This window comes from Cyprinodon variegatus, unplaced genomic scaffold (genome assembly GCF_000732505.1).
Source record: "Cyprinodon variegatus isolate N-32 unplaced genomic scaffold, C_variegatus-1.0 Scaffold423, whole genome shotgun sequence".
Lineage (NCBI taxonomy): Eukaryota > Metazoa > Chordata > Actinopteri > Cyprinodontiformes > Cyprinodontidae > Cyprinodon > Cyprinodon variegatus.
In genome coordinates, this window is record NW_015150876.1 from 7,160 (window position 1) to 31,123 (window position 23,964).

A 23,964-nucleotide genomic window follows, 5' to 3' on the forward strand; every position below is an offset into this window, starting at 1 on the left:
ATAAGGAATTTGTCGGGTTTATAAAGAGGCTCCCTCAGGTCCTCATGTTCCTGTCAAAGTGAAATTTAACACCGTTTCTTAGCATCCTCCTCTTTACAAGACACATTACTCATATTTTATTACAGCTTAACAGCTTGAGGCACAGGTTCATCTTCAACTATATCCTCTGACAAAGATTACTCAGAACCGCCTGTTCTCATTTATTCCCAGGTCCACTTTAAAAATGAAACTGCTAGAATCCTTCCATTAGTGTTAACTATTAACATTTAGCGGGATTATGGCTCAAACAAGCAACAATAAAACTATTTAATGAAATACCTTGCTGAACTTCATATTCATTTTTTAGTATGACAGATTTACTGTTTACTTTTACTTACTTCATGACACAAGTGTTTATATAGACAACATTAGTGATATTTGAGATATTTAGGTAAAAATACGAAATCACAAAAGATAAATTTACTGTTTTCAAAGTCTTTTCTAAATTCACATCAAATTAAAAATTTTGAGTTTTCTTTTTTAGTTTTTCAAGTTTTTTTTCCTACCCTTACCCTCAATTTGGTCATCATTCCCAACACTGTTACAAATGCAGCTCTTAAAATATTGTGTTTACTGGCACAGGTCTTATTTTGGTAGTCAGCCCAACCTATAAGGCAGCTGCTCTTCCTCTACATTCCAAGATGATACACTATCCTACTTCAACTTGCTTGGAATGGTTAGCAGGTCTATTTTATTTCAGACAGCTGAGAGATTTGAATCCACTGCAACTGGATAGCTGTGGCATTTGTATGGTCCTTGAAACATTAGCCTGGATAATGGTATATTAAATTAACCTATTACTGCACTGAAGAGGATCACAGTCAGACAAAATTTTTTGACACTGCTTTAATGAAACAACAAAAGCCCATTCATCCGCTTTCTAAACCTGCTTTGTCCTGTCACAGTCACACAGTGGGTGAGCCCGTAACAGCTGTCATTGTGTGAGAGGTCAAAAGTGCATCACAGAAGACATAAATCCATCCATTCTAACTTTCACTCTTAAGGTTAAATAACCACCTACTTAACTTTATAAAGATGTTTGCCCATGTATACACAACACAGAAGTTTTGTTCAAGGTGTTCACGGATACACACTAATACTAAATACTAAGCTGCAGGAACAGATATATACCACCCTGAATAATGGAGCCTAGGCGGAAGTTTAACTGAAGAAACTCATTTATTTTCTTCATCCACCCGCGACACAGCCAATCAGCTTTGAACCATACCTCCACTAAAGCCAATCGGCATCCAAAGTTCATCTTAAAAAGCCTCCGATACGCACCTGTCTGGTCCTGTGTGAGGGTGGCAGAAGCGCTGTGTGACTTCATTCAGATGACACTGTTTCAACAAGTACCAAGTGGAACCTTATGGCAACAGTCATAGTGATCTGCTATCATCATCTATTCCCAGATCTATATTGGCAAAACGGGACACAAAGCAAGTAAAATAATTTCAGTAATACAAAACATATATCAGAGATCAATTTAATTATGATACATACTTTGTGATCAGAGTATAGCATCAAGTTAATTAAACTTCTGGGATATTGATTTGGTCAGGTAAGTAGCAGAGGGGGTTGTTAATCAGTTTCAGCTGCTTTAGTGTTATTGAAATTAACAACAGATGCACTAATAGAAAACCTCTGGGACTTTGTTTCGATCCATCCGACGCCGCCAGGTTGCACCTCAGACTGTCCAAGAGCTCAGTGATGCCCTGGTCCAGATCTGTGAGGAGATACCCCAGGACGCCATCCGTCGTCTCATTAGGAGCATATATATATATATATATATATATCACCAAAATATGCCTGCCTTCACCAGAGAGGTTAGACAACCTTAAAAAAAAGACATAACTTTGGAGATAACTACTTGAATTGAAGTCAAGGTTGAGATAAATATTGGGTTATTCAGAGAACAGACTGTGCCTGTAATACCTTAACAATGACAGCTAGCCCAACAGCCAAGCAAGCAACAAAAAAAAAAGAAAAGAAAAACGTCGACAATAGTCTCACTTGCATTCTGGCAATCATTCTACCAAACCTTTTGACGTCTAATTTGTTTTGTGTCTGTGTATCACATTACAAAAGCTTCGCCCTTTAACAGAAAATATCAAGAAAGTAAAGAAATAGTTAGTACAGTACAGCCCGCTCCAATTAAGTTAAAGACAGGGAGTTTATTTCAACCTTATCACAGGTCATCACATAAAATACTCATCCTATTTAAGGGAGAGGGAAAAAGAGCAGAGCCGATATATGTTACAAACATATACATGATCCTTTACAAAGACCACAGCTAAAGAAGTCAAACTTAAACAATATACTTTATACCAATTTTTAATGACATACAACTTGTATTACACCGGAACTTCAGCAGAGTCTATTACGCTATTTCAAAACTACAATACATTTTCATTGTATATCATTTCTCTGACATTTCAAGCTGAACTAGAGCTATTTATATAGATAGATAATATACAGACTTATTTATTATCCTTTCTTCCAGCTCCCTTTCCCTTTCCTTGCTCTACTTTATCTTTCCCTTTTTTATGTACACCTTTATATTTTTCTTCCTCCATCTGGGCTTTTTTGCCTGGGGTAACAGGGCAGGCTAAAGGTTTCTCCACATCATTTAGGCCTGTAGTTAAAGGATCTTTATCCCAGGAGGGGGACGATGGTCGTATTTCGGTTTTCCTGGGACTTGCTTTTCTTGGAGAGTTATGCTCAGATTTAGCGTCTTTTTTGGGCACAAGATTTAAGTCCAAGGATAGCTGTCTTCCAAATATTGGACTTAGAGGAATGACAACATTGTCCCCTGGAGCTCCAAGTGTGAGAAAGACTTCTGGTATTTGATGGTCATTCTTAAATCCCTACAACAAATGAATAGATAATTGTTCTATGAGCTTGTTTTAACAATACAAATTTCCTTATTTTAAACAGTCACAATCCATGGTATAGCTTACCTGTTGTGGTGTTATGTTGAGTGTTACTTTTAATGTCATCTATTGTGGAAGTAAAACATAAAAAATGTAAAATTTTCATCAGAGATGCATTCATTTCATTCGCCTGGTCTGTTGTAGACCAGGTCCAGGATTTTACCAAAATCAGAAAAAATGCTTAAAAATTATTTCAACACAGTGGCATATTTCCTCCTTTTTAGAAATAAATAGCTGATAATTATTCTTCAGTACATTCAATGTACTGTATACAATTTACTCCGCACTGTATGTGCAATACCGTGTTAACAATTCATTTTGTATTTAACCCAACGTAAAGGTATAGTGAGGATGTTCTTTTTCCTCATGGATCATCAAAATAGGTGGTCCTCCTAATGTGAATAATTCTGGTGATATGTTTATGTAAGGCCGTCCTACTTGCTCGTCGCCAAATTTCAATTACCGGTGGGGAGTCTGACATTGTGGAAAAAATTGCAAATCTTTTAGAAGCTTGTACGAGCGATGCAAACAGGAACTTTTTAACAGAGCGTGCATGAAGAGAAATGGGATCATGCATGCTCCCTCATGTATTTAATAAGCATTCTCTCTGAGGAGCTAGGACGGAAAATTTCATCTGTGTTGTATGTTTACATGTAGCACATTTGTCAATAAAGTTGAGTTGAGTTGAGTACAGGATTGTGCATGTGCTTTTTTTAAGTGGATAGGGCGGGTCTTTTCAAAAATTTGCGAAAATCCCCCACTATACCTTTAAGTGACTTTAAGAATGCATTTTGTCAAGCTAATCTTTAAAGATCATTCATAATGAAGTTGTGTATTTTTTTACCTGCGTTTTGGGGTTTTGATTAATTTCGGTTTCAGCCTCAGGGATAGCTGAAGCAGAATTCGATAGGGCCATGGTAGTGCTGGAATATGCATCTGCCATTTGTGGCTGAGAGACACTTCTGCCATAGGACTGTCTTGATGTAATGGGTGTTCCTTCACTCAGAGTAATATATGGGGGTGAGACCTAAGAAAAAGTTGTTATACACTTTACGTAAAAGCATTGGTTGATAAATATCAGTGAAAAATATAAGCACAGCAATTTTCTTTGAATAAAATCTCATAAATAAGTTTCTTTTTTTACATGAATTACATTAATAATTGAACATTATATAAAAAATCTGAATCTATTCTTAACTTCAAGCCATAAAATGTTGTGAAACAGGGAAATCACAAATTATTCATGAACATTTGCTTTTTTCAAAAGGTACCCTTCCAATAATTTATACCAAATATGTAACTTACTGTGAAACCAGGGTTTTTTGCATTTTTCAAAGCTTTTGATTCTCCACTAATCCCTTGCATTGGACTATTTTGAACTTCTTGCCTTGGACCCTGTCCGCGGTTCTCATTATTCGCAAATGTCATAAGTTGAGACCCTGTTGAAGATATTCAGATTATTTCTAATATCTCGACATAAGTAATTTTGCAACATCTTGTCCGGTATGTTTTTCTAACCCAGTAACCCATTGTTTAAAGGACCTCCATTGTGCACTGGAGTGGGAGCCAGGCTTTGTTGAGGTTGTAAATAGCACCGCTGCTCTTCCATTCGTGCACTTTGAGCATGTCTTATCGTCTCAAAAAACTGATCCTGTTCAGCTGATGATAAATCCTACATTTGGAAAAGATTTTGAAAAATATATACATATTTTATTTGATCCCTGATATACATCAAGAGGCAAAATACAGAATAGAAAATTATTTCAGCTGCAGAAACTTATCCAACCTGCCAATGTTTATGTGTTCCAAAAGGTAGAGAACTTTGTTCAGGTTTATCCGATGCATCAATTATAAGATTTTTGCGCTGAGTCGAAGGGGTGCTTAAATTTTTCAGGATTTGGGGTGCACAGCATCTTTGTTCATCCATTCTTGAGCCCTGCAATGGGGGAAAAATATATTGAAATTAATTACATAAATTCAGATTTGACTCCGTATAAGCAAAATGTAAATATATCTGAAAACTATGATTTTATTAGAGCACACTTATGGAGCCAACCTGGACTCTTGAAACCAAATAACATAAATGTCTTGCATCCATTTCAGCTTGAGTTAATGTTGATGTTGAGCCTCCATTCTGTATTCCTGGTAATGAGGGAAGAAACATACGTTGGTCATCCAGTCGTCTGCCTTGAAAGTTTGTCAGCAAACTGTAGAGCTTTTCAGCATCTAGTGAAGGAAGAAAAATATACCAGATTTTCCAATCAAATTCGAACAGTTAAGTTAAAGTATCCGTCTAACAGAGGTTAATAAAATTCCATCAGAGTGCTGCTTCTAACCTTGGGTGTTTAGACTAAGCAAGGGACTGGATGTTCCTTGAGTTAATGCACATTGCTGTTTTTCGGTATCCTTTGCTCGACTTAAATCGTAATTCGTGCTGAAGGAGGCTGAGCGGGCTAGACGTAAAGCAGGCCCCAAATTTCCCTGGTTTGAAGAAATCTGTGCATTGGGATCATGAGGCTTAGGCAGAAAGCACCTTTGGTCATCCATCCTTGAACCCTATGATAGAGGAAAAATTCAAAATAAAAGTTTAGTTATTTAGATTAGAGTTCATGCAAATAAGAAAAAAAATAAATGTATGCAAAAACTATGACATTTATAGAGCACTCTTATTAAGCCAACCTGGGCTCTTGAAACCAAATAACATAAATATTTTGCATCCATGTCAACAGGAGTTAATGTCGAGCCTCCGTTCTGTATTCCTGGTAATGAGGGTAGAAACATACGCTGGTCATCCAGTCGTCTGCCTTGAAAGTTTGTCAGCATATTGTAGAGCTTTTCAGCATCTGATAACGAAAAAAAAAGACTTCATGATCAAACCTGTGACACTAAAATATCTGACTTAAAGCAATTTAATCAAGCTAGAACCATGCCTCTAACCTTGGGTATTTAGACTGAGTAAGGGATTGGGTGTTCCTTGTGGATTAAGAGTTAATGCAGATCGTTGTTTTTCTTTATTCTTTTCTCGATTTAAATCAGAGTTTGTGCCAAATGAGGCTGAGCGGGTTAGACGCAAAGCAGGCACAGATTTTTCATTGTTTGCAGATATCTGTGCCCCAGGTCCTTGAAGCTGAGGTAGGAAGCACCGTTGGTCCTCCATTCTGGAGCCCTGAAATGCATGCGTTGAACAATTTTCTTTTGATGGACATGTAAAACAAGGTTAAATCCCTATAGTAAAAAATAAAGTGACAACACTAAATGTTGAATATGTTGGCTGACATTCTGTCCAAACCCTATGAGAATGTGTTGTTTGTTGATCTTAAAAGAGATTTTTTTCCACAAAAATAACTAACCTGCACTTTTGAGACCAAATGAAACAGATAGCTTGAATCTTCATTATAGACACCATCTTCATTCTGCAATACTGGTAATGATGAATGAGAAACTTGCTGGTCATCCAGCTGTCCACTTTGGGTCAAAAGGTTAAAAAACAATGCAGGATCTGGAGGTAAGATTTAACAAGTTATTGGACATCAGTTTTTACAAACAATTACTACATAAAACAAAAAAAAAATTGACAGGTTGTGCCCTTGTTTTATTTATTTTAGATATAACTGCAAAACAAATAAGCATTTAAGTGAAAAAAAGCACCTCTGCTGGTATCCAAGGCACAGCGCTGGTCCTCTATACGTCCACGCTGGCCATGGGTGATCATACTGAAAAACCTTTGTTGTTCCTCAGGCGATTCTTCCTTATATTACATAAAAAAGATTGAAACAAGCTCTAAATAAACATTTTAACATGCAACCTTGGAATACATAATGGGGATTTTAAATATTTAAAGCAACAATTTAATAGAACAGACCCTTAAAGAATTGGAGCGGTGACGCTGAGAAGGAACTTGTAATTGATTGACTGGTGCCAACACAGTCTTCCTCTCCATATCTGGTGTACTCTGCGTTATAGTGATCAAAGGCTCAGAGCCAGGGCCATCATTATTGCCCGACACCTACCAAAAAAAAAAAAAAAAAGAGCTGAAATTGATTCAACCAAACAACAAAGGAGATGCATGAAATTACCCCTTTATAACATTTAGACCTAAAACAAAACAAGGGCAAGTGTGCACAAATATCATTTGCAATGGGGATATGCCAGTCGTTAATAATCTGGAGATGCAATTTAATTGCAAATTAACACTCATAAATAAGGTATTTGTCTCCCAGCTCCTGAAGTCAATCCAGATCAGAAATTAAGGTTTTGAGTTCAAAGATAAACATTGACGAGCTGCATAAACCGAACATAAAACTATTTCCATTTGTAATTTTATCCTAGTCATAGGCATTTATTTCATCGAAAAGCAGAAATGCAATCCTTTAAGATTACACTTTTGAAAACACTTAATGAAACACTAATCAGATGTATACGTATTGCTTAAAATGTCTTACCTCCATATCAGTGTCTTCCGATTTTAAATCCACCCCAGACGTCATCTTTTAAAAAACAAAAACGTCCAGAGAACTATGTATAACTTGCACAAAAGCACCTCTGACTGCAAATATACACTTAAATATGAACTGCTTTTTGAAAATGAGGTTTCAATTGATGCTGCTCCAAGTGCTTGTTGGATGTGACACAGTAAAGTGGTTTTTAATAGTTTAAGTCCTGAGTATTAACCCATCCTTATTAAGACCAAAGCTAGCCCTGCCTTCCTAATATCAATGTTTATAATCCTGGATAAAAACATAATCCTCAAAGAGGGATAATCTCTACATGCGAGATTTACACATTCTTCATTTTGACCCATGACTTTAATTGAACTTTGTGTTTTCTCCTTCAAACTGAGTAAATTCATCATTATGGCCTATGAGATCAAGTAAACTGATGACTTTTTGACATTTGTCTCCCTGTTCATTAAGAAAATAAAAATCACTTAGGTCATGATGCAATATTAGACAAAAAAAATAACTTAGGAGGAAAATGTTAGGAAAAATATAAATTAATGAAAATGCTATAAAATACAAATTAGTTGAAGTGCTTTTATTCACAGGAGAAGAAAAAAGAAGGAAATGACAAATTTAGATCAGGTGAACGTCCAAAAAAGCTCAAACATTAATTTGATGTATCTTTATTTAATTTAGGAAAAAAGGAAAAAAAAAAAAAAAAAAAAAACACCAACCCCACAAGTTTCCAGCGATATATATTAAGTTGTTCAATATTTCATTACAGCAGTTGAGACTCTCTAAGTTAGTTTCCTACACACAAAAACAAAAATCCTTTGAGAAAATATTTACTGTCTTCATCCATGCTTCAAACCAATATATTCTTTTAATTTAATTGCAATGCCATTAAGTTACATTTCCTCTAAATACACCATTTAATATAGGAGTACATTTCTTGACAAATCAAACCGATTTTGGCTGATAAAAGGTTGATCAAAATACCTCAAACATCTATATAAATATATCATAGTTTTAATCAAAGAACATAGAAATCTAATGAATGGGGAAAAAATCCCATCAAGAATAAAATAAGAGTTACAGAACAGGTTGTTTCCTTCCATGGTGAAATCTAAAAGTTACCTTCATATTCAAATGAAGTTATTGAAGAATTACAGACAGATTACCAGCAACCAGTCAAATGAAAAACCCTGCTCAAGGACTAACATCTGAAATAGGAAACTTATTTCAGACCCTTTAAGTCATCAAGGAAGGTGGTTGGAGTCAGGATGTGAGAGGACCCTGTCAAAAGAATAATTGATGATTAGGAAAAGCTTGGAACTTTGTTGCAGAAATAAACTTAAGAATAACTAGATAGCAAAAAAAACAAAAACAACAAAAAAACAACAAAAAAAAGCTCACCAATAAGCACTTCCCATTTTCCTTCAGTGCTTCGAGTGACTTCATAAGCAGAGCGCATCTCTGAGTGAGACACTCCTCCAATCATAAAAACAATCAAGCGAGGGCCGGAGCGATATTCGGTTGGAGACTTATTTTTGTGCCAGTTTCCAAAACGGGCACTACTGTAGATTTAAAAATAAAAAAAGAAGGAAAATTATTTAGCAACAAGTAACGTTTCGCATAATGCATGTATTGTTTGTTAGAGGTTATTAAACATGTTTTATAATAAATATTTCCGCATCATACTAAATCTGTTTCATAATGGTCCACATGTCAAATTTAACATAGTTTGACCTATCTTGTCTTGTTTTGTGCAACAATGCTTTAATGTAGATTTATTCACATTTAATGCTTCAATTTACTTCAAGCTAAACAACGAAAATATTGTGCATTAGGCAGATTATCCATTAAATATGGACCATAGTTTGCAGAGAAAGCATAATCATGATGAGAATTCCCTAATGGATCGCAGTGCATTTAGAGTAAACCGTCCTTTTTTGGGCTTTCAAACTTAATCCATCAAAAGCTTGACTTAAATTTAGTTACAGGGATAAAAAGCTTTTATTGGGCATTACTGGATACATAGTTTAATTCAAAAATAATGACACTTCTCTTCAAAGGAGTTCTCTGGAAAACATGTCAGTTTTTGTCATGCCGTTCTAAACTCTGCTACTCTTATGCCATGCTCACACCGCAGGCGCTTTGAGCAGCAAAAAAGCACCTGTTGCTTAATTTTTGAAGATTGTACACATTAAGACTTAGACAATTTTTATTGTCATGTATACACAGAGTGTATACAAAACGAAATTCAGTTCTGTACAGCTTTCATGACATTTCCATTCCACATAGGGTCAGACGCGTGTCTAGAGCATCCTTGATGCTCTTGATACTTCTGCTGTCCCTGTATTCAATGGTAGAGTGTGGCTTTGCTATACTTGCTGTGATAAGCTGGTAAAAAATTGTTTTACTATATTTTTAACCGAGAAAGTCCCCCTCAAAATATCATCTGTGCAGTCAGTTCAAGACTACGATCCTGCCTTCAAATTTTACTCAGATCCCCGCATATAAGCGGCGCCCTCATTGGGAATTCCCAACCCAGGGGGTTTCTGCTACTGTTTGTTGCAGCTGGAAGTAGAGGTTAGCATTTTTCCAGGTATGTGGTACAAACTGCAGGCACCAGACTAATACAAGCAAACATAATTTCCTGGCAGTTTTTGGCATTCTATGTTAATTTAGGCATTAAACTGTTTCAGGGGAGTGATTATGGCGCTCTGAATCAGCCGTGCTGTGTCTGTCTCCCTGCCAGCTCCCAGATCAGCTTCTTTGATTGGTTGATGTGGTGCATCGAGCAGTAAGTTTCATTTTTTTCAACTCCATCAGCTGCTACTTGTGAAGCACGTCATGCGCATCACATGTGCATAATGTCATGAGGCGCTGGTTCGGCTGCTCACATGCGTCAAGATGCGCCGCTCTTGCTGCTTGAGACGCATGGCAGGACTTTTTGATGCTCCTAAATGTGTGTCAACCATTAACTTTGCATGTACACCAGCTGCTTCAATCGCATATGGTGTGAATGTAGCATTAAACTGGTTTTAAGAGACCCACCTGACTGCAGTCTGGGTTGTGTTGATTGGTGCTGGATTAGCGATGAATGGCCACTGCTTCCTGTCCAGCTTGTCTTCTATAGCATTCTGCAAAACAGAACACCAAAATAAGATAAATATATATAAATAAAAAAATAAAAATAAATAAAAACTTCAGCACTAATACCTCCATGATGTCCTTGATGATGGGTGTCCATCTAGAGAGTTGGTATGTACTCTCCAGACGCTCCTTGCGTTCTGGCAGCACGTTGGCAGCATTGCGGCCCTAATAGAAAATTATTTGTGTTCAAAAATGAGAGAGAGGTACAATATTATTAACAGCAGAGTGAAAACCTGAAGATAAAACATTGGTTGTATTTGGAAATTTACCCCAGCGATAATGTTACAGCCAAGGTTTTGCATGTTGTAGATAATTTTGCTGTCCTCTGCTATATTTGCATGCTGGATGAGCTTGGTAAGGTTCTCCTCCCCAATGCCTAAATACAGTGAGTCAGATGTAAATATGGTTAAAGCCTTCAAAAAAAAAAAAAAAAAAATGCAAAGCACTGGATAAACAAAAACACATGACTTAGCTCATGGAGTTAATTAAAAGGTCATGCCTACTATGTTTTCATCAAAACAATAAGTTTTCCAAAAATAATACATCGATAGAAAGTTTAGAGTGGTGCAGAATAAAATTATTAATTTCACAGAAAAAAAATTAAGTGTTTTAAACATTTTGACAAGTCCAAAATTTATAAATATTTACTTTTGGTTATGATGCCAATCTTAACATAATAGGAATAGACCAATAGGAATACAGCTTGAAGCCACGATACATACAGCTCAGGCTTTGACAGATCCAAATGGATAGAGCTAAGAAATGTCGTAATATTACATTTCACAGATTCAAGCAAAAGAAAAATAGAAATACATAAATAACTGAAAAGAGCCAAAAATGTGGGTGAACATCGGTGAAGCTTTTGAGTATTGCTGCCAACTTAGGAAGGCAATGAGGCTTAGAAGCCATGCAGAGATTGCTGCTCTCTGAACAGGCATGTCAAATATTTGCTAATGCTAGCCATTAGCATTTGCAGGGCTGGCGAACAGTAAAGAACAAGAACAGGCCAGAAGGGGTTAAACTTGTAGCTATCAAACTTTATGAATTAGAATATGCCATGGCATACCTTTTTTCTTGTGGAAAATATACAGCAGTATGATGCGGATTTTGTCATAGGCTCCAATGTCACTGTTGAGCAGAACAGGAACGATGCTCTTCATAGCATCTTTTAGAGGTTCCCCCTCAGCATCTGCTCCCATTGCCAAGTCCTGTAGAATATATTCAGTTAAACACTGCCTACAACTGAAAAAATAAATAAATAAAATCCATCAACTCAATGGTCAACAAAACCACTGATCGACCCCCCTTTTCTTTAGCTGTCCTAACTAAATAAAGGCTCATTCTAGCATTAAATAATATGAACTTAAAAGAGAATATTATATTTCCATTAAATTTTGTGGCTTTGTAAAAAGAAGGTTGCGACAGACTAGAAATCTCCCTCTAGTAAATATTAGTCTGCAGCAATGCATCAAAGGTTTGTTGGTTTGCCAAACGCTTTAAACAAATGACAGCTGAGAGAACTGTTGGTGTTTGGACCAGGCTGTTCATCTTAAAGCCAAAAACATGCCTGCTGGATTAAATAATCAGCTTTAAGAGATGCTGAAAATCCATTAGCACAGTTGAGCGATGTGGTCATAGGAAAAGCAGCCATTAACACTTGCATCCCATAATACTAAAACTATGAACTTTGTTTCCTCTGAGCTTGATATTCATCTGGCAAACTAAATCTGGCATGGCACATCCCCTGTGGGTGTATGTCTGGCACATACAAAACACTGTGGTCCAGCATTGGATTGTGGCTTCACTCCCAGCTCCAACAGACAGATAAATTAATAGAGCAGCATGTAGTATGTGAGCACTAAATTCATATCAACTCATTGCTATTATGTAACAGCTTCTTGCATTTCTATAAACATGTGAATGGCTTCTGCTGCTCCCAAGCTTATTATGCAACACACTGATGGTTCTCCATTCATCATAGTACCAGAGTATACCCAGCAACAAAAACAAAGGATGCCGACAAGACAAGCTGAGGTCCAAGAGTTCATGGAATGCTTAAATTCTCTCGCAGGTAGTGAACACAAGCCTAACATAATATCAAGCTGTAGCCAATCATTGCCTTTTAGATTAAAAAAAAAAAACTGCAAAAAAGATTTGGCTCCAATTTTATTTATACATTTGTAAAAAAAAAACAACAGGGCAATTGAAATAATACAACAGTGTTAAAGATGTATATAAATGCTCAGTGCCAATTAAACATTCCGTACTAACCTGCTCCACTTCACAGAGTTTATCAAGAGAGGCTTTGAATTTCTGCATACAGGCTTCAGCAAGGTGCAGATGAGTAGAGTACTGTGAAGAAAATTGTGTAAAAATTAGATTCCATGAAGAAAACATCAAAACATAGGGATGCCTTAATATAAAAAAACAGGTATTATTGCAGTGATGGTCTATGATGTTTCCCTTCCCTTTGGACACAGTGAAAGTTCGAACACAGTGCTGACAATGTCTACATCTGAATCAGTAAGGACACTGAAGTCACGGAAGAACTACTGCTATTAGAACAGTGCTGGAAATAAGGAGCAAGAAAGGAAAAAAAATGTGCTGTAAATGCAGTTAGCATAAAATCCTCCTGATGTTCCAAACATATAGATTTCCCACCGTCTATTCCATGGAAGGATGTGTAGGCACATCCCACCTCACAATGTTTAGCAAACACATTGTACCTTGTTTTTTGTGACACATGAAGTTATATACACACCTTCAGGTGTTTTGGGGTTTATAACGAATAAGCTCGCTACATTTCTGTAATTTTCATTTTCGTGTAGTTATTTTCCAGAAGGCCAAAATTTTGATTTCATGGCTGTCGAGTAACAATGAGTATAATTAATATTTATGGTTGAGGGCTGTGCAGAGCCACCTACATCCCCTGGAATTTGATCTGTTAACACTGAAATGTGAGGGAATAGGAGCCAGGTACAAGAGATAGAAGCTACAAAAGTAGCTTCTAGTAAAAAGAAAGTAAAAAGATTCTCACCAGGCTGAGCTCCTTTTGGTACTGTGGCATCTTCTTTAGCATCTGAGAAAGATCTTTTATATTGGCCTGAATACAAGAAAAGTAGTAAATATTAAAAACATGTACTACAAAAAAAGAATTTTCTTTGAAACCATCAACAAAGTTAGGTATTCACTTACATTATCAGTACTCATTCGCTTGCTTTCACAAAATGTTCGGAGCAGTTCTGTCACTTTCCTGCAATAACGGGTTAGAAGTTAGTCACAAGATTAATAACATGAAATAATATTTCTTGTACTCAAAATTTCCAAGCCATAAATCTATAAATGTATTGTTTAGATTCCTGTCAATTTTTGGTAATTCTGATATTTTATATGATTTATATTATTGTAGTGGTAGTTTAACACAATAAGGTTTTAAAATTTACCATTTTTATTTCATCAAATGTCAAAATTACAATGGTCTGGAGGTGGAAACACAATTTGCAGAACATACAATGAGTAACAAAAAAAGAGATAGACAAATTTTTCTGTATGCCCAACACACAAACCGCATGCAAAGGAAAAAAAACTAAAAAAAAAAATTCAACAGAAAGAGTGAAATGCTGCAATCCCAGAAAACAGATCAGCAAACTTAAAACACACCAAATACAAAACCTGCTGCAAAAATAAAACACATGCAAAGTAAAAAACAACTACAAGTGAAGAAAGCGGTGAACTAGCTCTGGATGGCTCTAGTGTGCTCTAAACAACAAGGGGGAAGACAACCTTATTTGGGACTACATTTTTAGTAAATACATAAACTGAATGCACAGAGAAATTAAGTTTTTGAAAATATTCAAAGGAAAACATGCCTTTTATTTCTTAGCAACAAATATCCTCTGGGCAATCACTATGTTAATGATTTTGCTATGGTTTGGTCCAGAAACAATTAGTAGTGTCTGTGGTCTGGTCCCATATGTGTAGGTGAATGTCCCCCCCTAGTGGTCTGGAGCACCTCGTATGTGGAGCTAATTTGCAGCTTCTGTTGACTTTTAAATATTTTTTGCTACCTACAGCATTTTTCCTCAGCATGTGTTGTGTGTTTTTGCAAACCTTATTATTAAAATATTATTATTATTTTTTTTTTTTGCTATTGCAAGATTCATTTTTGTCTTTGCAGCAGATGTGTATCCCTCTACTATATTTTTTTAATAACAAAATCAAGTGGAAGCAAATAATCAGAAGAGTGTGAAAATGTTTCACAGTGGGATCTATATCTAGCTACTACACAAAACAATACTCACTTTGTTACATCTGCAATGTGCATATGTCGAAGCTGAACCCAGAGCTCATCATCTTCATCCAGTAAAACTTCTTTCGGTTTGGAATTCCCGATTCCGGTAGACTGATAACTTGATGACGGTTAAAAACAAACAAATAATGTTAAAATATTTCGGAAATATTCAACTAATGTGAAAAGCAACTTTAGAAAACAAATCTTCAGGGGAAAGACTACAACAGATTTAACAACAAAAAATAAATTGTGGCAAATAGCAGTCAAATGTTGACATACGTATAGATGTCTTGTTTGATATCTAGCGAGTCGTAAGCCATTGCTTGGAAGGTCAGCTCATGCAGAACAGGTGAGATGGGATCAAACCCACGATCAACAATCAGCAATTGAGATCGAGCCTTATCTGGACCCTTTTATATATATATAAAAAAAAAAAAAAAAAAAGTAAAAGAAATGTGTCATGCTTTCAAATTCTATAAATCTCAACAACAAGCAGCATTTAAGAAAACATGCAGTTATGATACATGTAAAGAAATCAAATGCTTGTATTGCATGCTTATGAAATTCAGTTTTTATTGTAGAAGCAAATAGAGAAAAGTGCAGAAATACATGCCTGTTAAGATTCATCCTGAAAGAAAGGAAATTTTGAACTAAGAAAGACAGAAAATAGGAGGAAAAAAAGGGAAAGGTTCAGCAAAGCTTGTGAAAAAAATTATATAATGTAAAAATTAAACCCAAAAACCAAAGAAATGTCAAAAAAAATAATAAAGGTAAAAAATCTACTGAACTTAATATTCACTAACCTCTCCCATTTTCGGGTTATCTGCTTTGTGAGCATCAAGGCGTGCATATATCTCATTAGCCAATTTAGCATTTTCTTCTGGTCCCCTTGGGAGGGAAATGATAAAAAAAAAAATAACACAATTATCACAAAATCAGCAAGAAAACAGAATAGCGAACCGATTTTAAAATGTATGTACAGTATGGTTTTCATACTTGCGGTATCTGACTGCAGGGTACTCATTAAGTGTGTCACACAATGTTGCAATTTGTTCTGCAACAGTTTCCATCATTTTGTTTCTATCATTGCTTTTTTCTGAGCTGTAGAATGAGGACAAAGATTCTGGATCATCCAGGGAGAAAACCTAAAGGGGTGAAAAAGAAAAATCTTTTTTGTCAAATGTGCATAATTAATACACAGCTGTAGCACAACATGCATTGTATTGTAAACCACCAAATACGCAAGACTATTTATCATCTCTGCTTGAAAAAATGGTTTGCTATCTAATCCCTAATAATAACCCAATAACAGTTAATTTAAGACTTGATCATCCAAAGCCCTGGAAACTGGAAACTATAAATAATATACAGTCATATGTTAACATTTTATCAATGCTGCTTACTTTTTATCACTGCTGTATTTTAAAAATGTAAATGTCTTGAAAGCTGTACTGAACAAAATTTATTTTTGTATACAGTCTGTGAGTACAAAATGACAAAGTCTGTCTAAGAAGAATATTTTTTCTAGGAAATGGAGGAGAAACAAAACAAATAACGATTAATTCAAGAAGAATTTACTAACCTGAGACTCATAGGGCAGGAATGCAACGTTAATCTCTTTTAAAGTCTTAGCAACCTTAGCTACTCTGGATTTCCCAATCTCAGCAAAGAGACCATCAGGACAGGCTATGAAAAACAGGAAACAAACCATCACACCAGATAAAGACAACTTTGTTAAAAGTTAATTTCTTATTTTAATTTATTAGCCGTTACTCTAATGCATCTTGAAATAAGAATAAGACTACAGGGCTTCCAGTATTTAGAAATGTTTGCTGCTTACTGTCAGTGAAAAAGATGTGAGCTGCTCTGTAAGTAAATGCTGCATCTTTAAAGTCGTTGATTAGAGCACGAACTGACTGTAATTAGGGAGAAAAAAAACTTTGAGCAAGAAAAAAATTACTTAAAGCATGGTATCAAATAGAATCCATGATGTCAAAAAGTTTACCTTCTCCACTGGTGTAATCAAATAAATGGCCTCCAAACTTGAGATTGGTTCCCTGCGTTTGTTGATGTCCTCCACAACTAAAAGGAAGACAGAAAACTTCAGTTAATCTAAATGCCAACAACTCAATAACACCCCATACATTTTTTTTAAAGAAAATGGTGCATAATCATTCTGCTTGTTTAGTCATCTAGGAAAATGACAGGGAATTTTGTTAAAAAGAATATTATGAGCTCCTTTTATCTAAAAAAGGGTCATTAAATTTTCTTTTTTATAATAAAGTTTAGTAGGATTAATTTATTATAAACAAAGATCTTCAACGTCTGAATTATAAATCAAAGGCAGGCATTAACATAGCATCGCAGGACAAGTCTGCACACTCACTGGTCACACCCTCGGCCAAAATGTCTGACATCTTGCAACATGAGGACAGAATTCTCATGGTCATGTGGTCCACAATTAAAACCTGTAGGAGGACATAGCAAAGGTCAGTGTCACTAAAGTGCTGTGTGGGGAGAAAAAAAATAAATAAAACAGCTATTTTATGGTTACCTTCCATTCTCCGTCTTTCTTTACACTCTTTATGACCCCATTCAAGATTTCTGTAGGACAAAATACATATATTTTATGTATGTGAAAGTGACAAAGTAATGCATCTTTGATAAAGCTTTTTTTCTTTTCACGAGTTTGTTGGTTAATTAAAGGATTTTCTTCGATGCTTACTATTTAAGAAACAGTAAAACATTTCATGTTGATTAAAGTCAATAATACAACAGTGACTGTTTGGACAAATCATGAAAATTAAGTAAAATTGCCTATTAGGAGTTAAAAAATTTGTCATGGGTCCTTGACCATGCTATTAGGTTTAAGGATGTGTTACTATAGAATAACCATCAGTTTTCATAAATAATGATTACAGAAATAGCTTAATAATAGATTTTTTCCACTGGTTACCATTATTACCACCAGATACTAAAATAGTTCTAAAATAGTAGTTCATTGCCTAAGAGTATCAGGAAGTGTAGCCATCTGCTTTTCTGAAATAAAATACAAAAGAAAAAAGAAAAATGCAAATTTCATGCCACCTTCATAAACAAAATGATATTTAGAGCAAGGTTTGGCTTCTAATAATCAACATTTTTGAGAATAAAAGAAAACAAAAATAATCCTTACTTGTAAAGTGTAATCGTATGAAGACAAACACCTGATTGAAAATGAAACCCAAGTTTCCTATTGTGCTAAATTGTAAATAATGAACCATAAAATATTTCCACATACTAAAAACCTGACTGTTTTGCCCCGTAACTCAAGACAGACATGACGAAAAAACAGGTGAGAAAATGATGACATTGTGAATGAGTTTTATTAATACAACTATATGTATTTTTTAATGAACTCATTTTAAACAAACTCGACGAACTTCCTATAACCAAAGCTAGCAAGTGTTAGCCTACAATGTCTGCTGTCGCACTTAATTCCCCCCCACACACACAGTACACCTATGTCACAAGAAACAGCCATAAACCTCTCATAAAAATACGAAAAATATATCTCAATATGTACAGCGACGCCTTTTAAAGTTGTTTTAATACCGCTCCCATGGTTTGTAGAAGGGTTTAATTGAGATTAAAACAGGAAGAGGCATTTGAAATACACGGTTTTATTATGACGTTAAGCTCCTGGGGATTTATCTGACACGGGCAAACAATCTAAATCACCTAGTCAATTTAAATTACGCTTTAAAACCTTATAACTTAAAACTAATGTTTTACTTACTGTCGCCAACTACCGCTTTCAAACCACTCGGTGCCATCTTGACAGGAGTGTACTTTTACAAGACCATTCACTTCCTCATGGTTCAAGAGCACAGCTTTGGAAAGCACAATATTGCCACCTAGCGGCAATATTGAGCATTGCGTGAATTAGTCTCCTGGTCTCCACCCCTTCTAAAATTACACGTACCAAATACCTATTTCTCTTCTATCTATCTATCTATCTATCTATCTATCTATCTATCTATCTATCTATCTATCTATAAATAAATATATCGAAAAAAAAATAAATAAATAAGTGCAGTCATTCTAAAAGAAAGTCAGCTGGGCACTTCCCACTGCCAAAATATGTCAAAGGCAGCCATCTACTGAGCTTCAGGAAACACTTGTCAACAGCTATTCATCATCAAATAATCTCAGCTCTTCATAGCTGTAGAGGAACATCCAAAATATTAGGTGGTTTTTACAAGGAATCACAATTCTCTCTATTTTATTTATACTGATCAATGGGTTACTGTAAGTTGGTGCATGATGTAATCTTATTTCTGACAATAGAAAAACTTTAAAGCACCTCATAAGAAAAATAATAAGCAGCCAATATACAGCACATCAATCAAGTATAAATGTTACTGGAAGAAGACTTTAGTTGTAACGTATACAACTATTACAAGTAGTTTTCCTGATCGTAAGAAAACTGATTTTTTTTTTAAAAACTTACTCAGCTTCAATCATTTTGATAATAGGTAGAATTTCTCACTCCCAAGACTACTTTAAATTGCAGTTTTAATCAATGAAATAAACTAATTTCTCCCTCAGTGTATGGAATATGTTAATTTAAACCTGTTTTAATTTATATATTTATAATCCCCAAAGTTCCAATGTTTTTTTTACCAAACCTATAATATACCTTTGAATTGTATTTCTAGAAAAATCCTTCAAGCTTTAAACAAATTGCATTAAGCCCATCCATAATGGAACCAATAATCTTTCCAACTGCACACACTGAAGCAAATGCAACAAAATATGAATGAATTACACAAGTTTTTTATGGAATTTTGTTGGTGAATTGCAAGTTCAAAGAAATCAGTCTTAATACTTCTTGTGACAAACCTAACAGAACTATATCACTTCAAATAAATTAATCTTTTAAAGTTAATACCATGCCAAAAATTCTGCCAATTAACTGCTCTTGTGGGTCAGTATACAATTCAGAAAAATAAATAAAGCACATTTTTTCTATTTCTTTCTATTTCCCAGTTTTTATATTTTAACAGCATTACACTTTACAAAATAAACTGCAGTCACAGAAAATAAACCCTAAAGTAATACAGATATTACAAGGGAAAACAATTCAAACATATAAGAAATATTTTATAAAAAAGTATGTCATTAATAAATTTAAGAACATCTGGCATTATGGGTAAGATTAATCCTCAAAAATTGTCAAGTATGCATTCAATCATGTTAGCCTTGCCAATATTTCGGGTGCACTGTGGTCTGGTTCTGAACTGTAGTGATCCATCTGCCCCCATTATAATAACATACATTTTCCCAAAACACAAAATCTTCAATTTTCATTCATTTTTTTTAATAACTGTTGCTCCTTTCGAACACGCATCCTCTCTTTAAAGTCTTCCAACTCCTTCCTCTGAAAACAAAAGAAAAACAAAACGCATTCAATTATTGTGGTATTCAGTAGTGAATTGAGACAAAATGCAAATAAGCTCCTTATAATCTTGGGGAAACAAAGATGATCAAAAGATTTTTAAAAATAAATACAAATGTTGTGCCTTTAAGAGAGGTGTTTGAATTACCTCATTAAAAATATTTACTTCTGATATTAAACATTGTCTTATGTAAAAACTAATCGGTGCATTTTTTTGGTAAAATCGAGTCTTAAACTACAATTTTTTACCATTAAAACAAAAAACTGACAAGAAATGGTTGTATTTTTATTAACTTTATGAAGTGATGGCTTTTTAAACATGATCTACGCATTTCACTCACCTGTGACTCTTCATCAGGCGGGAAGATTTCCCTCTGGAAATTATAAAAGACCAAAATATATGAATATATATATTTTTAATCTTAGAAATACAGCATGATTGGACAGGGTCAAATGCGGTTTCAGACAGAATGGTATATGAACTAAAAACAACACACGGAAAATGGCATACCTTTCTCTTTACGATATACTCCTCGAAGTACTCTGCCTGGTTTGAGATCCAAAACATGGTCACGGGAAAAGACAAATAGAGCATCATCTGCAAAGGGGTTCAACGTAATGAAAAGTTACGCAAAGTGGATATTGTAACTAAGACACGAATAAACACCATCTAACAATATTGAATATCAATTAAGAAAAACATTAAAATATTCTTTATTTGCTTACTCGGAATATCTCTATTTTAACACCCATTTCCACGTCAAATTCTTATCCACAGCCTTTAAGAGTTACCCAAAAACATTACAGAAGACCTTCAGACTAATTTCCGGGTAAAAGCTCCAGATTCTTCTTCTTCTTTCTGTAAATTTAAGTGACATCCGTTTTCTGCTGTATTACCGCCACCAAACGGCCCGGCGGGTTCACGATGTATTAGTGGACAATTCCATTTACCTAGCTTTATTATATATCTTTATTACTGCCATCTTTTGTATAGGTAAATTACTGAATTTTAAAAAGAATTACCAAAATGAAAAAAAAATTCCATTTTGCTCTGTTTTTTTTTTTTTTTTTTTTGGGGGGGGATTCTTTTACTTCAGAAAACACATAAACCTAAAAACAAACATCTTTATTTTGGGTAGTCGGATCTGAGCAAACGAAGATTTTTGTCTGGACACATATCGTACCAGAACATACATACATATACATATATATATATACATACATACATACATACATACATACATACATACATACATACACACACATATATATATATATATATATATATATATATATATATATATATATATATATATACACGGTGTCAAGAAATCCAACAAAAAAAGATCCTAATTTGTGTTATATATTTACAGTTTTAGCAGCGTTTATATTCCCAGAGGAAGCAATGAGCCAGTTCAATTCTATGAAGGAAATGAAAGCTTTTTATTTCCAGTTTGTGGCACGTTCTTTACGTCCTCGAGTAAGGATTTACGCGTTACGTCATCAATATCGAGAGGTGTTCAGGATCCTCGGAGAGAAAGATCCCGCGCGCCCTGGCAACCTGAGAAACACAGGTAAATGCCGTTGTTTCCAACACTGTTTTGACAGCCATGACACTCCAGAATAACGAGAAACTAATAGACAAGAGACGCAGTAATCGTGATGTCAATGCCTCTGCGGTAATAAAGATGCCCGGCGCCCACAGATATCGCTCTCTTGCATAGCGGCCTGTTGTGAGTAGCTAGCTTGCTAGCTTAAGCTAGTTTGCAGTTGTCTGTCAAAAGACACAATAACCGCACCTAAAACGCGAGTCTACCTGACAACCATTGCCTGTTTCACCCACTGATTGTGACAACTACCCTTCAATTTGTCTAGCGAATGATCGTGTGCGTACATCTTAGAGCAACCTAACGTTTGTTTGCTCATCGACTGTCTTGTGTTATGGGAGACGGTGACGCCGTCACGGTGATGATGGCGCACACTCAGACGAGCCCGTTGGCTAAGGATACGGCCAATTGTTCAGTTAGCTAAGGGGCTATATCTATTTTTCTTAATTGTTTAACGTCAGGCGATTGAACACGGATGCTACTGTTGCTTTCTGTTCTGCCATAGATAACATTGTTTTCTATTACGAAACCTGAGCTGTGGCCAATGCCCTATGGCCTAACATTTGGGACTGGGCTTCTCGACGGTGGTCGCTTGGTACTGTAGCTGTTATTATCTGGTAATTTATCGCGTCGACTCATTTTAATGATTCGCCGTATCCACCGGGACTGGGTTTTGGTCATACCGTAAAAACGACTGGAACAAACACAAAGGAATATGTTTTTTCATCATTTCCAATCATCTAGTCTTGTTGTGGCCAGTTGAAGCAACCTTTCTCCTCCTCTTCATGAATGACTAAAATGTGTATCTGATTTTGCAAAGCCTATGTAAATGGTACAGTTGTAGAGATGCCAAAATATGTAAGCATAGGATTTTAGTGTAGCCAGTAGCTCACCTACAATCACATGTCTGCAATCCTCTTCTTTGTCCGTAGGTACAAGCGACTAATATGTCTGAAGATTAAAATTAAGTGTACACTTTAACTCTCTTGTATGTTACTCATACTTGCATGGCCCTTTGAATGTTAAGTTATATGCTACAACGTTATTACATGGGTATAAATTGTATTAATATGTCTACATATGTTTAATGTATAAAAAAGTTATCATTTGCGTCAACAAATAGCACCATGTTTTGTGCTTAGTTCTATGCATTCAAGACATCTCTTAACTTTATGTCCTGGGAGAAATACATTTAACAACTGTATACACAAACTGAGTATATTACTTAATTGCTTTCTGCTTGCGTTCTTGTTATGTAAGCATTAGTTTTTTCTTTTATATAAAGCAGCAATTTTTACATTTCTGTTCTTTTATCTTTCACAACTTGCTGAATATTGTTATTTACATGCCATGTTATTTGGTTTCTCTATTGAACTTTATGTTAGTTGGATTTATTTTTTTCTCTCACAAATACTACTCGAGCACGTTTATCATTTTTAGAATCCCACATATTCTGCTCCTGATGATAGCATGTTCAAGGCTAATGCTGACCTTTATTGTCAATGGAATAAATTGGTTTATCTAATCGGGAAAAAAGGAATTTGTTAGTGTTTATGCCTCTCCAGAGGTCGGTTCTTTTCTCATGTGAATGAAATAAGAAAAATAATATAAAAACAGTTTTGGAGACAGCTGTAGGTTCACTACTAGTGTGATCTAGTTTTTTCCTTTATGTTCACTCATTCTTCCCAATGTTTGAGTTTAGGCTTCATTTTCCAAAGGGTTGGCTGAGTTCGCTGTCAAAACATTTTAAGATGTTAATTGTATCCCCTTTGATTAAGCTGTGGAATAGCCTTTTATTTTGTAAAAGGATTCAGTTGGAGCATTAACCATTTATTTTAGACATTTAAATGAAATTACGAGTTTGTTTTTGGTAATTTTTTTGCCAGTAAATGTATCTGAAATTGCGAAAGACCAATTTTAATATAAATTCTGATAAGTTAATATGGAGTACGTCCTTAAAATTACAACATAGATAAACACCACCCTTAAAGGAATAGTACACCCAAAACATGATTAGCCTTCATTTTCTACTCACCCCCATGCTGAACAAAACTCT

General features: G+C 35.2%; 4 protein-coding genes across 4 annotated transcripts in view; 1 reads left to right on the top strand and 3 right to left on the bottom strand.

Moving 5' to 3' along the window:
- Window positions 1-2,515: 2,515 nt before the first annotated feature.
- LOC107093406 lies at window positions 2,516-6,881 on the bottom strand. The gene is made up of 13 exons (XM_015388443.1): window positions 6,835-6,881; window positions 6,621-6,720; window positions 6,323-6,471; window positions 5,910-6,138; window positions 5,652-5,815; window positions 5,309-5,528; window positions 5,029-5,198; window positions 4,759-4,908; window positions 4,491-4,644; window positions 4,278-4,411; window positions 3,817-3,999; window positions 3,000-3,038; window positions 2,516-2,906 (listed from the first exon to the last, which is right to left on the bottom strand). The coding sequence occupies exons 2-13, from the start codon at window positions 6,682-6,684 to the stop codon at window positions 2,520-2,522; spliced, it is 2,043 nt and encodes a 680-aa protein (XP_015243929.1). The 5' UTR covers window positions 6,685-6,720; window positions 6,835-6,881; the 3' UTR covers window positions 2,516-2,519.
- A 1,161-nt stretch (window positions 6,882-8,042) lies between these two features.
- On the bottom strand, window positions 8,043-18,676 carry LOC107093429 (syntaxin-binding protein 2-like). The gene is made up of 19 exons (XM_015388478.1): window positions 18,640-18,676; window positions 17,416-17,465; window positions 17,248-17,329; window positions 16,867-16,943; window positions 16,702-16,777; window positions 16,444-16,547; window positions 15,858-16,006; window positions 15,665-15,749; window positions 15,141-15,271; window positions 14,872-14,979; window positions 13,766-13,823; window positions 13,608-13,673; window positions 12,842-12,922; window positions 11,637-11,778; window positions 10,840-10,946; window positions 10,637-10,735; window positions 10,472-10,557; window positions 8,828-8,988; window positions 8,043-8,707 (listed from the first exon to the last, which is right to left on the bottom strand). Exons 1-19 carry the CDS (start codon window positions 18,674-18,676, stop codon window positions 8,649-8,651), a joined length of 1,758 nt encoding a protein of 585 aa, XP_015243964.1. The 3' UTR covers window positions 8,043-8,648.
- A 985-nt stretch (window positions 18,677-19,661) lies between these two features.
- pet100 (PET100 homolog) lies at window positions 19,662-21,151 on the bottom strand. The gene is made up of 4 exons (XM_015388479.1): window positions 21,028-21,151; window positions 20,813-20,899; window positions 20,643-20,675; window positions 19,662-20,283 (listed from the first exon to the last, which is right to left on the bottom strand). The coding sequence occupies exons 1-4, from the start codon at window positions 21,052-21,054 to the stop codon at window positions 20,203-20,205; spliced, it is 228 nt and encodes a 75-aa protein (XP_015243965.1). The 5' UTR covers window positions 21,055-21,151; the 3' UTR covers window positions 19,662-20,202.
- A 644-nt stretch (window positions 21,152-21,795) lies between these two features.
- LOC107093412 (bromodomain-containing protein 4-like) overlaps window positions 21,796-23,964 on the top strand; it is a 31,594-nt gene continuing 29,425 nt past the window's right edge. The window contains exon 1 of the mRNA XM_015388458.1: window positions 21,796-21,875. The gene's annotated coding sequence lies outside the window, so the exon portion shown is untranslated. The remainder of the gene's footprint in view (window positions 21,876-23,964) is intronic.

Coding starts and splice junctions, on each gene's coding strand:
- LOC107093406 (XM_015388443.1), bottom strand. CDS start 6,684: ATGATCACCCATGGCCAGCGTGGACGTATAGAGGACCAGCGCTGTGCC. Junction 5,816..5,909: donor ACTCAGTCTAAATACCCAAG/GTTAGAGGCATG, acceptor TTTCGTTATCAG/ATGCTGAAAAGCTCTACAAT. Junction 5,529..5,651: donor ATTTGGTTTCAAGAGCCCAG/GTTGGCTTAATA, acceptor CCTCTATCATAG/GGTTCAAGGATGGATGACCA.
- LOC107093429 (XM_015388478.1), bottom strand. CDS start 18,676: ATGGCACCGAGTGGTTTGAAAGCGGTAGTTGGCGACA. Junction 17,466..18,639: donor GAAAGCGGTAGTTGGCGACA/GTAAGTAAAACA, acceptor TTTGTCCTACAG/AAATCTTGAATGGGGTCATA. Junction 16,778..16,866: donor TGATTACACCAGTGGAGAAG/GTAAACTTTTTG, acceptor CCCTAATTACAG/TCAGTTCGTGCTCTAATCAA.
- pet100 (XM_015388479.1), bottom strand. CDS start 21,054: ATGGGTGTTAAAATAGAGATATTCCGA. Junction 20,900..21,027: donor TTAAAATAGAGATATTCCGA/GTAAGCAAATAA, acceptor ACCCCTTTGCAG/ATGATGCTCTATTTGTCTTT. Junction 20,676..20,812: donor AGTATATCGTAAAGAGAAAG/GTATGCCATTTT, acceptor TATAATTTCCAG/AGGGAAATCTTCCCGCCTGA.